At 41.0% G+C, this 13,167-nt stretch overlaps 1 protein-coding gene across 2 annotated transcripts in view; it reads right to left on the bottom strand.

Annotated features, from left to right (window-relative positions):
• epha7 (eph receptor A7) overlaps positions 1-9,879 on the bottom strand; it is an 80,112-nt gene extending 70,233 nt beyond the window's left edge. For both annotated transcript variants that reach the window (XM_087852645.1, XM_006796249.3), the window contains exons 1-3: positions 9,698-9,879; positions 8,178-8,242; positions 6,945-7,614 (exon numbers count right to left, since the gene is read on the bottom strand). In XM_087852645.1, the coding sequence (XP_087708771.1) occupies positions 6,945-7,614; positions 8,178-8,242; positions 9,698-9,791 (829 nt within the window). In that variant the 5' untranslated portion in view covers positions 9,792-9,879. The remainder of the gene's footprint in view (positions 1-6,944; positions 7,615-8,177; positions 8,243-9,697) is intronic.
• Positions 9,880-13,167: the final 3,288 nt, after the last annotated feature.

Raw genomic sequence — 13,167 nt, 5'->3', positions numbered from 1 at the left:
AGCTGAGCACGAGAAATAACATTCATTTGTTGTCATATTATAGGACAGGGCACGTCTATTTTTTTCCCCAAAATAGAAAGGATGTAGTTGGTTTTGTCTTGCTGAAAAGGAAACATAGAATTACATTTTCAGATTAACTCTAAGCTGAACCTCACAGAGGAATTGACTTCATCAGAGCCCTCACCGACAGCTATACAAATGGCAAACAACAAACTCAATCACCTGTTTTCTCCTTCATTGCAACTGCTAATTTATTTCGTGGTCTTGGTAGAAAAAAAAGTATTTGAAGATTAAACGCATTACATCAGTGAATGGTCTCTCAAACTGACTGGCCTGCATCGTGAGTCTGCACACAGACCTCCTAAGAGGCCTCTGCTTCTTTAAGTTATCATGCGGAGTGAGCTTTTGAAATGGATTCTCAGTGACATGGAAAATGTCCCTGCCTAATCGTCTTTTGTTTAGTTCATTTAACTCACATGGAAACAAGAGAGTGGGTCCTTAAGCCCAGCCGTGCAGGCTACCTTTACGAAGGAGGCGGCCACCTCTAAAAAGGAGCCTTGCTAAAAGACACTGCAGATGAGACCAAGACTTTGCATTCTCAGGATGAATACATGGGGTCTAGAGGTCTGACCGATCGAAAGCCCCCCCTGGAGCCCAAGCGAAATCAGCCCTGAAAATGTCCCCAGTCAGCAACTGAGCATTATCTACCGTTCTAACCTGCCCCCACCCACCCCTCTCCAATTCCAGAGCTATGACAGAAAGGAATGAAACACTAGTCTGTGGCCAAAGCGTTCCCTTGAAACAGAAAGGGAGTAGCTTGGCCTCAGATGAGTGCTTGTACAGATCTACTCCTACAGGGCTGGTTCACTTTTGTATCAACAGTTGGAAAATGAATCACGACTATTTTCTGACTCTTTTTGTAAACCGCACAATTAATCAGGTAATCTGAGTAATTATCAGATAATTTAGTAATGAACATAATTAGCAGTTGCATTCCTAAACAAATCAACTCCTGTTTCACAGAGAATGGTTTATTTTCAGACAACGATCCAAAAGAAACTGAATTTCCTGAAACAGAGCCATCCTCAGCACATCTTAAGTTCTTCTTCCTCTGGGTGTAAGTGGGGGGAAAAGTGAGAAGTTATGTAATAAGTTATTGATTTTCCTCTTAAAGGGAGACTGAACCAAAGAGCCAGTGGTCTGAAGCCTCCCAGAGGAGCAGCCCCACTGATAACACTACCCTCCCTGCTGCCTCTTAAGATGGCAAGACCCCAGGCCTCGTCACATATCACTTTCACCCTCATGCCACGGGGACACAACAGAGAACAACAAAGACAATGTCTTCTGACATGGACTTGTCCTGTCTGACCACATCCCTCTCTAGCAGTCAGCACCAAGCAATTACAAAAAAAAGACATCTGTGCCACAGTTTGGATAGATAAGCAGGACAACAGCATGGAAGAGTGAGAAAAGATGAAGGGCGCTGCACTGCGAGGGGGGGTCGGGGCTCTTTTGCCATGCAGGGGGGAGGGAAGCCAGAGAGGTGACTCTGCTGGTGAGCAGAGGTCAACTGTGCGAACATCCATCTTCTTCTTGACAGGATCCTGTCAGCCTGGGTGCTCACGTTACTAAACACAACAGGCAGGCCTCCATTGTGGTGCTGTGCTGGTCTGCAGCCATGTGTAAATGAAGTTAATATTCCCTGACCTCACGCATGGCCAAATGTGGACCCCAGTGTCACCTTGGAAATAACGCTATCTGTCGCAAAATCACAAAGCGTTCCCTTTCTGGTGGTTACAAAGTCTTTAACTGACCATATGCTTTTGTTTGTGTGAGAATGAGGAATGTTTACTCGGATTCTATTCATGCAGTGCAACGCAGGGTCTCAAATTTGAACTGGCAGGTCAGATTTTTTTTTTCCCATGCTGACATGAAATAGCCGGTTGGTCCAGTTTGCACTTATAATCACACATGTCTTCCATTCAGAATGGTGAGCCAGTAAAACTAGAAATCCGTCTTGTTTGCATCAAAGCTAGAGGTAAATACAAAAAAGAAGTATCAAAAGGGATCCAGCTGCATCCGTTTTAAATGAAACAATGTGATCTAATTAATTAATTAATTCCTTGTTCTTGTGTCAATCTATCACTTTCCCACAGTTGTTTGCCTGCCAAGTGTTGATAACCTTTACATGTTCTAGGATGAGCAGTTCATGAAAAATGTCTGAATTTCTGTGGTAGAGTACAACTGGCATTCCATCTGGTCCTGTGTCTACAGAGACTAAATTAGGCTAAAAATGTATGGCATGTCTAGCTAAGACAAGCTGTGAAAATGGCATAAACCTGAGCTGAGAAGAATGGAAACAAAACAAAAACTGCATCTATAAAGCTTAAATATCTTCATGAAACTTGTTTTTAATGCTGCTCAAAGAGTCTAATGCATCAGTACCGCTAGTCTACAGACATGAAAAAGGCAGACTCCTGGCTTTCTCTAAACTCAGTTTTCAAGATGTGTGAATAAGACGTTAAGTAATCGGAATATTAACATTCAAACTAATATTTACTAAACCAGGCTCTCATTTCTCATGTTGTAGTGGATATTTAAAAATGAGGCTCTGGATATGAACGTTATACAAGTACCATTTATTCCAGCTTGGCAAATCACGATTTTCAAACATAATTTCCTTACTCATGCCTTAACTGCGGTTTAGTCTCTACTAATGAGCAGAAATTAAAGCAGAACATCTGCATAGGAATTGTCAGGAAGTAAATTCTACATCTGTTTTCAGCAGTGTAACTTTAGCTGAAATGTAGCACAATATTGCCCTTTTTGTTGACCTGAAGCACTGTTTTCTTTTCTACGGAACCTGCAATTCCTATTTGTATAATTTTCTCCACCTATATAAAGCACAGAGAAGCAGAGTTTGGAGGTAATACTGAAGAGCCCCAAAATGCTAGAAATTAGAAATGAGGAGTAGAATGTTCATGCAAAAAATAAAAAATAAAAAAATGCAATGAATTTGGTTAAAGTAAGAAGCACAACACCTCCAGACATGGTCTAATTTAATTATTAGATCATTTTTCAAAATTACCTTGCATTAAAAAAAATATATTTTCTTTTTCAATCAAAAGTTCAGAAATGGCTCCACCTGCGATTGTATGAAATCACCTATTCTATCGATGTCTAGCTTTTTACTTGATAAATGACTTTAATTATTATGTTATTATTGGGCACAGCGCTGAACGCTTTTGTTTTTGTCTCGGGGTCCTTCCCTAAGTGATCACTTTTAAGGTAGTGCCAACAGGATTGGTGGAAACATTCTGAGCAGAAAATAATACATCTTATCTCAGACTGCTACCTGCCAGGCCAAAACAACAAGTAGGAAAAAGCCCTAGGCTGAGAAAGAATGCTACTGTTCACAGGAAACAGGCACTGGCAGTGACAGCATGCAATCCCATCCATCACCAATTTATTTCAATCTTGAGTGATTTGGGCCCATTTGGGTCTCTTGTGATATTCGACACATACCTATCATTTGCATAATTAAGCTCCGGAGCAGTGGCAAAAGACAGCCATTTGGTGTATTAAATTCACACCTTATCAATCAAGGGAGCATCAAGATGTATGAGGACCTCCTGACTTCTTGGCCTCATTTGAAATGCTAAATACAGCCTTTTCTTCAAGCCTGGAGCTAGACCTGGCTGCCTGGTGGCTTCCATACACGTAAGCTGTCGCGGTCAGATCCCAGCCCTTTCCCTCAGGGGGTTTAATCATCAATCAGTCTCCTACTAACTTCTGTCTAACTCCCTGACAGTCAAGATGGATGGTGCCAGCATCTACAGGATGCTGTATCCTCTCATTAGTTCTCTAGTTAGCATGCACCGATAGCAGTGAGATATGGCCCGTTTTATCTGTTTTCCACCAGACAGCAGTCTCTCCCTTTTCTGGGACAGGGTCAACAGTTAATCATTTCTCAGGCACTGGTTACTTAGTACCACAATGATGCGATGTGTCAAAATTGGACAACATACATTCCCGGGATTGAGCGAAACAAAGACACCAGTGTCCTCCCACAAGGGCCCTCTTTCTGTTTAAACGACTCAGTGGCTCCATTGCCACCAGTGGCCAGCGCTAAACAGAACCAGCAGATGAATGGGCGCTATTTTCACAACACGCACTTCTTTGCAAAATGAAGCCTTCGCAGGCTGCGGGGACACTTCAACTGGCCTTTTTCAACAGCCATTACGCTGAGATCACTGAACGAACACGGCGCAGATTGCCACAAAAGAGTTAACAACGGACCGAGAGGGGGGGATTTTGTGTGTGTATGTGTGTGGGTGAGGATGGGGTGGGGGGGGCAGAGATGATGAATGAGTGGATCACAACAACTTTTGGAGAAGGCCTTTGCATCCACACAGAGGCTCCTCAAATTACATGAGTGACAGCTCAACTCGCTTACTCCACCCCCACCCTCCCAGTGCCCGCTTTGTAATCATAGCACAGTTGCTCGTTCTAAAACAGGCCAGTTAAGAAGTGTGTTAAGGAGTCAGTTTTCTTTACAATAAGTGCTTGTCAGATAACTACAAACCAAAGTCACCTTTTGGTTGTCATTATTTAAGGCAACACATGCTCAGCAAAGATTGAATGTAATGGAAATTATTTTCACGTGTTTACAAGACCACTGTAATCCTGGCTAGATCCTTAAGTGGCTTTAACCCGTTAGGAACAACTAGAATGTCAACAACCCATTAACGCTTAGGTCTAGTGTCAGTCACTTTTTATGCAATCTGTCCCTATCTAACATATCCAAATGAAAAGATTATAGCAGAATAAAAGGAAAGCCAAAATACATGTATGAGACTTTAATTGAAGGATAACATTATTTCAAACATGTATCCTTTTCACAAATAGGGCTTTATCTCAGCCAAAAACAATAACAAGAAAGATCTTCAGAGATCACAGGGTTCGGGATTAGGACTGGTTGACCTTGACAGGCAAAGTGTATTTCACTAAACTGCAGAATCATTTAGATTTGCAAAAATCATTAAAACTTTCCAAAACACTAAAATGAACGAGCACTCAGATGTTTGCTCTGTCAGGAGTTGGGAAAGCAAAATCTGAACCTATTAGTAGTACAACACAGAAAATACTAAACTTCCCTGTGCTTTGCTCCTCTGTATAATACATTTTTCCAATGTACCAAATGTATAAACAGACATATGTTGGCAATGCTTCATTTTAACTCTTCACATTAAACGTCCAGGAGTTAACATATCAACAGAAAAAGATAAAGTCACAAGATAAAGTAGGCTAATTTTACGGCACTAAGACAAACTGGTTCAAGGATCTCATATATTCTTCCTACGGTCACAGATACTTGGACTTATTGCTCTGCTGTTCAGCTGATAGAAATACTTTGAATAGCTTTTAGATTGTTCTAGGTGGAAACTACTGAATGGACAATTTGATGTCAGTGGAGCAACTGGAAGAAGTGCTGATGGTGCACTGTGATTCTCATTTTATTTAGATTAACTACCCCTTAATACAAAAGCATCTCATGCCTCAGTAGAGATAAAGCTCATAAAGGTGCAGTGTCAAGACTGGAATCTTGATCGGCACACGCATTAAGGTGCCTCTATCCCTCGGGTTTTTAACGACTAAAAGACTCATTGTGCTGTTGCCCACATCTGCAGGTTATTTGTTGTAGTTGACACATTAACAGATTAATTAATAGAGACATGCAACCATCTTTTGTTGTGAGGACTCTGTACCAAGATGTAATAAAAGGTAGTTAAAATGACTCTGACAACCCGGAGCAGTTGGTTGTTCTGCTGCACCACACTCCCCATGGAAATAAATTGTGTGCTTTCTTTCAACCTGAGTGCACAATCGGATCTTATGTGTGCGTATAAGAACAAAAGAACAATAAGAAGGGGTTTTGTGGGGTCGGATAAGCGATAGCCTCCTAACATTAGCACAACTTGAGGCAGGCTGTGTTGCTCTAAATTACATGGTCTAATATATTTCATTAGCACACCTCCCTCAGAGGGGTCCCTAATGGATGACAGCATGGCATAAAAGCTTGTCTGCCAGGGACACTAATTTGTTCTTAGACGCATTCCGTTCAATTATTACTGGCTGCTGCTCCTTATAAGCTGCTTAGATTGAGGTTGCTCACTTTGCAAAAAAGAAAAAGTTTGGCTAATAAGGGGCGCTGCTTAGGTTCCGTGACCCAAGTACCTAAGTCGCCCCCTTTTAATCTGCAGTGATTTCTATCGCTCAAGTCAGGTGTCTACTGGAAGTAATCCTCTGGGAGTTCAGAGTGACAGAAAGCACATTATCGGTAATTGTAGTGGAACACTCGGCACCACAACAATCCAAAAACCAGCCTCCCTTCATAAATATCCCGAGGCCGAAATGCCACAGTACAGCGGCAATTTGTTTTCCCACTCTGTCTGGGTCATTTGGCCGGGTCACAGAGAATACTGAGTGACTGGATGGACTTCCTCTAGACCTGTATATTCTGCTAGTGATTGTCTTGGCTTCCAGCCAGTAACACAGAGAGAAGTGTTGGGAACTGCGGAGCTAAACTCAAGATATTATTTAATCCCAGTGTCAACAGAATCATGTCAATAAATTAAAACCGTCATAATCGCTTAATACAAAATCAAATTATTAGACTTTATGCAAGTTTATTCCTGTCAAACCAGCTCATGTAATCCTACTATCACACACAACTATACGTCCACTGGTGCCTAAATTGTCATTCACCTGTTTTGCATAATCGAATCACAAATACTATTAAGTTCATTACCTTTTTTTCTTATTTTTTTCATTCATAATGCAACTGAATTATTTATAAAATGTTGTTAAATAAAAAAAAGTCTGAGAATTTCTCCCAAAAATTACATAAAAAATAAATCAATAAATGAGTGAAAGTGACTCACGTTCACATGCGTCTCCCTTCTGATGAAATCCAGCTTTGCATATACATTTCCCAATGGGCACTAGCCATTCCCCCTCAGCACTGCAGTGCATCTTAGGAGAGTTATCGGCTTCCTCCTCGGCATCGCTCACGCACATACCCTCGACCTCCACCAGTGAGGAGAACTCTGATCCCGTCACGGTGTCTGGGAACGTGGCCAGGTTCTCGATGATAGACCAACACTTCTTGTAATAAACTTTGACAGAGACCAGGGCGATGCACGCTCCTACATCCTGGAAGGCCAGGTAGAAGCCCCGCCTGGACAGGGGGCCAATTATGCGCACTTCGGTGTTCAGCTTCATCTTCCTCTCGCCTAGGTCACCCTGAGTGAAGCTTTCATCTGCTGCAATTGTGTCTATTTTCACGTACTGGTTCTCCCGTAAGCTTCGTCCTACCTCTGAATCTGTTTCCTGGTAATACAAGTTGAATGTCTCCTTGCAAGTACCCACCACACCAGGTAGGCTGTTACAATCCCTCAAGGTGAATTTCAGCTCCACAAAAATTCTCTGGGCATCGCCCTTCTCTATCCAGTTAGTCCGAAGCCAGTTATTCTGATTGGGTTCCATGACTTGGCAAACCTGGTATGTTCGGATGGGTGTATAGTTCTCATCCAAGCCGCTTATCTCTTCCCACTGAAAGAACACAACACAGATTTGTACATGAATGCATCCACACAGAAACAAACTTGAATGTGAAAGTAATAACAAAGATAGGTGTCTAATGAAGAAACTTAAACTGCAGGTGATTACACTGTAACGAATACGACAAAGGTTTATGAAATATAGTCATTTCAGACAGCTTTGTATACAAAAAACTGCAGAGAAGGTAGATTATCCGTTTATCGCACAAGCACATCTTTAAAGAATGATGGTGCTCAGTTTATCTGCTTGTGCTCACATTATTTATTTAAAAAGTCCCCCCCCACACACACACACACACACTTTAATCAGCAAGTTAGAAGTGGTTTGCTTGAGGCCTTTGTGCTCTGAATGCCAAAAGCCGGCAGAGTTTAGCCGCAGAAAACAGCCTCTTGCATGCTCCATCTTTCCTCAGGACAGACCTCTCTGAGCAGAGGACTATAGCACATACATATTATTATTCCTATCACATATGTGAGACATCACAGATAGCAGGGGAAAAAATCCAGATATATGGAGCACATCCGCATGCACTCGATGCGGTTCTGCTGACTTACCCCATTGGGAGGATAGGAGATCCACTCCAGTTCTGTCTGCTGTGCCTTGGAGTCCAGTAGAATCACTAGTGACAGGAAACCAAGAAGCAGGTGGTTAAATCTCACCGGGGCATCGGGCCTTGGAATTACTGATAGGCCACACATCTATACAGCACAAACCCGCGACCTAATTTCTGCCAGCAGCAAAGTAGAAACGCAGAAAGGAAGGTACACACTGCAGCAGACAGGTCCTCATGCTTGGAACTTTCTAGCTGACTATGAAAAACACATATGTAATAGGAATCACTACAAAAAAAATAAGCATTTGTATCTAATTTATATATTTTCCTTTTTTAAATTAAAAGTAATTTTAGCATGGAAGTTGTTGCCTTACGAAGAAAGTAGCTCTTATTACCCTGGACTTACAAGTGCAAAAAGATGAAGGCTATTTTGAGCTCCAGACGGCCACAAAACTACAGCGAAACAATGTGTGACATGCGGCGTCTCCGCAATTTTAAAGGACGGCGGCGACGAAGAGGGCAGTGGGGACGCGTGCGAGAGCGCAGAGCGGCACCGCGGCGGCTTCCCGAAAAATGGAGGAAGTTGTTTCAATTGTATTTAATATTAGCAGACATCTACATCACGACGGGGACGGGAAGCGGCCACGGTGCACCGCCGGGGGAAAAGTCAATCAATAAAATCAATATTTACTTATTTGTTTATATTTTCCATATTTTAAAAAAAATAAATCAAACGTCTGATGGAGGTCTACGAAATCCCGCATTCACCTGTGATTTACAATTCCTCACACCATTCCAGCATCTACGGTTATTACACTGTACTTTCCGCTACGAACACCAGTTCCTGCGGCTGACTTTATGCTTTTACCAACACGATCGTAAAATGTCATTTAACTCAATTCTGGCTAAATAAAGGCACCAATTATTAGCTGTTATCGTGTATCTGAATTCCCTTCCATTTTAGTCTTCGATTGCTTTGACTCTAGACGACTTGAAAGTCTAAGGCAGATCATGTCTCCGCATCGTTCCACTGGATTTTCCTTCCAGGAAACAAGAACAGACACGACTGTCAAAAGCCGAGGACACTTTGGAGGAAATAACGCTCCGAAACTGCGTCCTGATAGAAGGCTTACTCACTTCCAGCGAGGCGAGACTGCTGCTGAGATATAAACCCACTTATGCCTGACAGACCGTTAATCTATAACGAGCAGGTTATTTGTACCGATTACCCACTGATGCTGGAACAAAAATAAAAAAAACTAGAGCCTCTGCGCCTATTCTACAGCGTTTAGTTGCCGTGCGTAAAAACACCAAGAGACCGCTTACACCAAAGCCTGGTAGCAGACAATTCTGTTATCCCTGCTCAGTTATCACCTGACATTAAAATTCCGAGTAACTAAAAGCAAAAAGAGATATTTTTCTTTCAATGTCAGTACGCGAGGTGCTGATTTTTGACATATTTATGTTAATGTCGTCTCCAACTGCAGTGGGGTGGAAGAGAGGAAAACTTTAGGAACTTACCTTCCTTCGCATTCTGTGCTTCACCGCTGTCTACATAAAAGCATAAATGAAGGCAAAACGTAATCCACAGACACGGGAGAGACCTGGAGAGCATGGTGCAGCTGTGGATTTCAATCTAGACCGTAACTAGCTTTGCCACCGTCTCGCGTGCTTCCCATTGACGACACTGAATCGGCTCTATGTACAACAATCCACTGGTCTCCACTCAAATATCGTCTGCTGCCGCTGGGAGGAGACTAAAGCTCCACTCGTGTCAGTTAGACGGACGGACAGAGGCATTATCCAACAGCAGCGCGAAGAAGGGAACGCAACAGACATGGAGAGCCAATACGAAGATGGAGGTGGAGTTTAAGGGGGACGAGCAGACTGGAGGTCCACGGCTGTGGAAATGTTGTCAGGAAAAGGGCAAGGGATTTTTTAGTATAGTGGATGTCTCAGCTGAACTCTACACGCACTCACACTATACAGCTCAAGTGAAAAACACAGACGTCCGCGGCGTTTGGGGATTTCAACTTTTATTAATTTGTCGGATGATGACACGGTTGATTTTGTTTTTAATTAAAGGTCCTCTGGAAATCAGTTCAGACACTGTGGAGAGCAGACAGTCAAACATCTAATCTGTAAACTGGTAATAAATCTTCACCTTCAGTTAAAAACTGTTATTTTGTGTTGTTTTTTTAGCTTCTGTGAAGCACTTGTCATTTTTATCTCGAACGGTGCTATACAAACAAAATTTACTTACTTACTTTATTTCAATTATAAACAATAATATGCTTAAAAATGAATTTCATCGCTCTCCCTGGGTCTGAAGCAACCTCACCACAAAGAAATATCTGAAGCAACCACAGCCTCTAAACAAGTGCTGACGCATAATGTGTTAAAGTACTAGTAATCCTTCATCATGATGTTATTCAAGTGAAGATAAGATAAGTGGGCGAAGTCAAGAGCATTTATAATGTAGTTTAATTGTTATGTTACTGATTTTCAACAGATTGCCTTTCCCAGTGTACTTTCATTTCCAGCTGTGTATATTGATTAGCCCATATATCCGAGTGCATGACTGTATGCCTTTTCCATGAGATAATGCAGTTAGAGTGTGTGTCTCTTTAAAGTTGGTTTTCCTGGTTTTTCCTAGTGTGTGAATTATATGTGATTGCAATGTTTTGTTTCAGCTCAGCTTCATTCAGTTAGAATTTTATTAGAGTCTAAAAGCACCACATTTGTGTTCAAACAAGATTTTGTATGGCTATGTGGATGCTGGATGTATCACAAGCAACACAAAAAGGCTTCAGCATTGTTTGTGTGTGTGATGTGGCCAAATTTACATGTTAAACCAACAGCACTGTATATGGTGTCTGCTGTGTTTTGTTAAATGCACCTCTGGCTGAATCACTATTTTATTTTTTGGCCATTTACTGTTTCGTACTGCTAAACTCAAAGAGGACGTCTGCTTCTTAACTCTAGATTTCTCATTATTGGACTTATCCAGACAAGCTTTGCATGACAGTTCAAAATAGACCCTCTATGACTGTCTTATAATAGGTCTAGGCACAGCTCCATCAGTTAACCCTGTGCCCCAAACAAATAGTTTTAATTCCATCTTCCACGCGTGACTAAGATGAGCACACATGGAAAAGAAATAGAAAAAAACTTATAAAAGACTTGCATCAGATTTGCTTCATATAATGAATCATATAAGGCTTATATGATTTACTCATGAAAGTGGCCACTTTCTCATTACTTTCATATATTGTTTTAGTAAGTATCCAAAACATACAAGTTTCATTTATATGATTCTTCAAGGGATCTTATATCTGTTTTCACTCTTATATGCTTTTCATACAAGTTTCACACAAGACAGATACAAACTTTATAAGATTTATATATATATATATATATATATATATATATATATATATATATATATATATATATATATCTTTTCCATATGGGCATAACTGTTCTCTGTGACATCATACACAGCCAAAAGTAGAAAAACACCGTCTGAGCATTTCTGATCTTTTAGTTCAGGTGTTTATAAGTGCTTTCATGCTTTGACCCCATTATTTTAAACATTGGATATGATTACTGAGAACATCCACAATTGTAATATAAATAAAAGAACAGAGGGAGGGTGGCTTTTCCAGGCTTTGATAAATGTGCTATCTACAGATGTGGAGGAGGAAAACAGAATCACTAGATTAAAAGAAAATTAAAGTATAATTAAAAAGTTGCATTTCAGGCTGAGTGGAAGTGGGTTTCCATTGTTTCCTGGGTTCTTATAGGTGAAGGAGTCTTTAATGTTTGAGCCAAATATAGCATTTGATGGAGAGACATTAAATGGTGTTTTTAATCTGTGGAAGGTCACCTTAAGAAAGTCCCACAGAGACAGGCCACTCACACAACAGGACCTGTTTCATTACTGCTCCCGTGCTTCAGAGACTTTCAGCTTAAAGATGGACCCACCGGGGGTCTTTAAGTAACAAACAACCATAAACAAAGAATAAAACACAATTAAAAAGTCTAAAGTTAATTTCCCACTTTCTCAGATGACTTGGCATATCACTTAAAAATTAAAGCATAAAGCAGCGCTCATTATCCCTTTATACATACAGCATTTGTTGCAGGTCACTAATTAATCTCCATTACCTCCCAACAAGCAAAACAACTGTAATTATGCTCCACAAATATTGATTAATAAACTGTGTACATAAAAATGGACGGAAGCAGACAAGGACTCACTTCAAGGTTTATTTACTTTTGCTTTTTTTGTACGTTTGTTTTGTTTGTTTATTATGCAAATTGCACCTAATCCATTTTGTCCTTGATACACAATGGAGTCCTGCATGTATGTATTTCATAGAAGATTGTTTGAATACATCTGGATTAATGTTACCTTTTTTTACACACACATACACACACACACACACACACACACACACACACACACACACACACACACACACACACACACACACACAGAGAGCGTTACATATATTAGCGGCTGAATCCTCATACTATATTTCAACATCTTTTGTGCCCATCTATTCATTCACAGCAGTTTTCAAAATAATCTCGACTGATGTTCAAGAAATACAATCCCAATCAGGCATCTACCAGCCATAAGATGGATAACATGGACAGCATCACCACAGCTCTGCAAACAGCTCATTTCACAACAAGGTTCCTGAACCTTAGATGGGCAAGGATGAAAATCAAACCAGTCAGGCCTGTCAGTTAGGAAAGGGATCAGGACTGATAACATCTCCTTCTTCAGTGAAAAGAAAAAGATCCCACTGCTGATAGGGCAGCCAGTGAAGAGTCTTTGGAGCGCTCATCCAAGCACATGACTTCCTCAGTCATTACATAATTTTATGAAGGCCTGGAGAAAATAGACTGAAGACCTTCACAGTTAAATTAAGCTCTGGTCCTACCTGCTTACCCTGATGCCAACAAATATGTCTGCAAGT

Source organism: Neolamprologus brichardi, chromosome 15, assembly GCF_056152115.1.
Source record: "Neolamprologus brichardi isolate AB-2024 chromosome 15, ASM5615211v1, whole genome shotgun sequence".
Taxonomy (NCBI): Eukaryota; Metazoa; Chordata; class Actinopteri; order Cichliformes; family Cichlidae; genus Neolamprologus; species Neolamprologus brichardi.
This window is presented reverse-complemented; position numbering and strand designations above follow the sequence as displayed.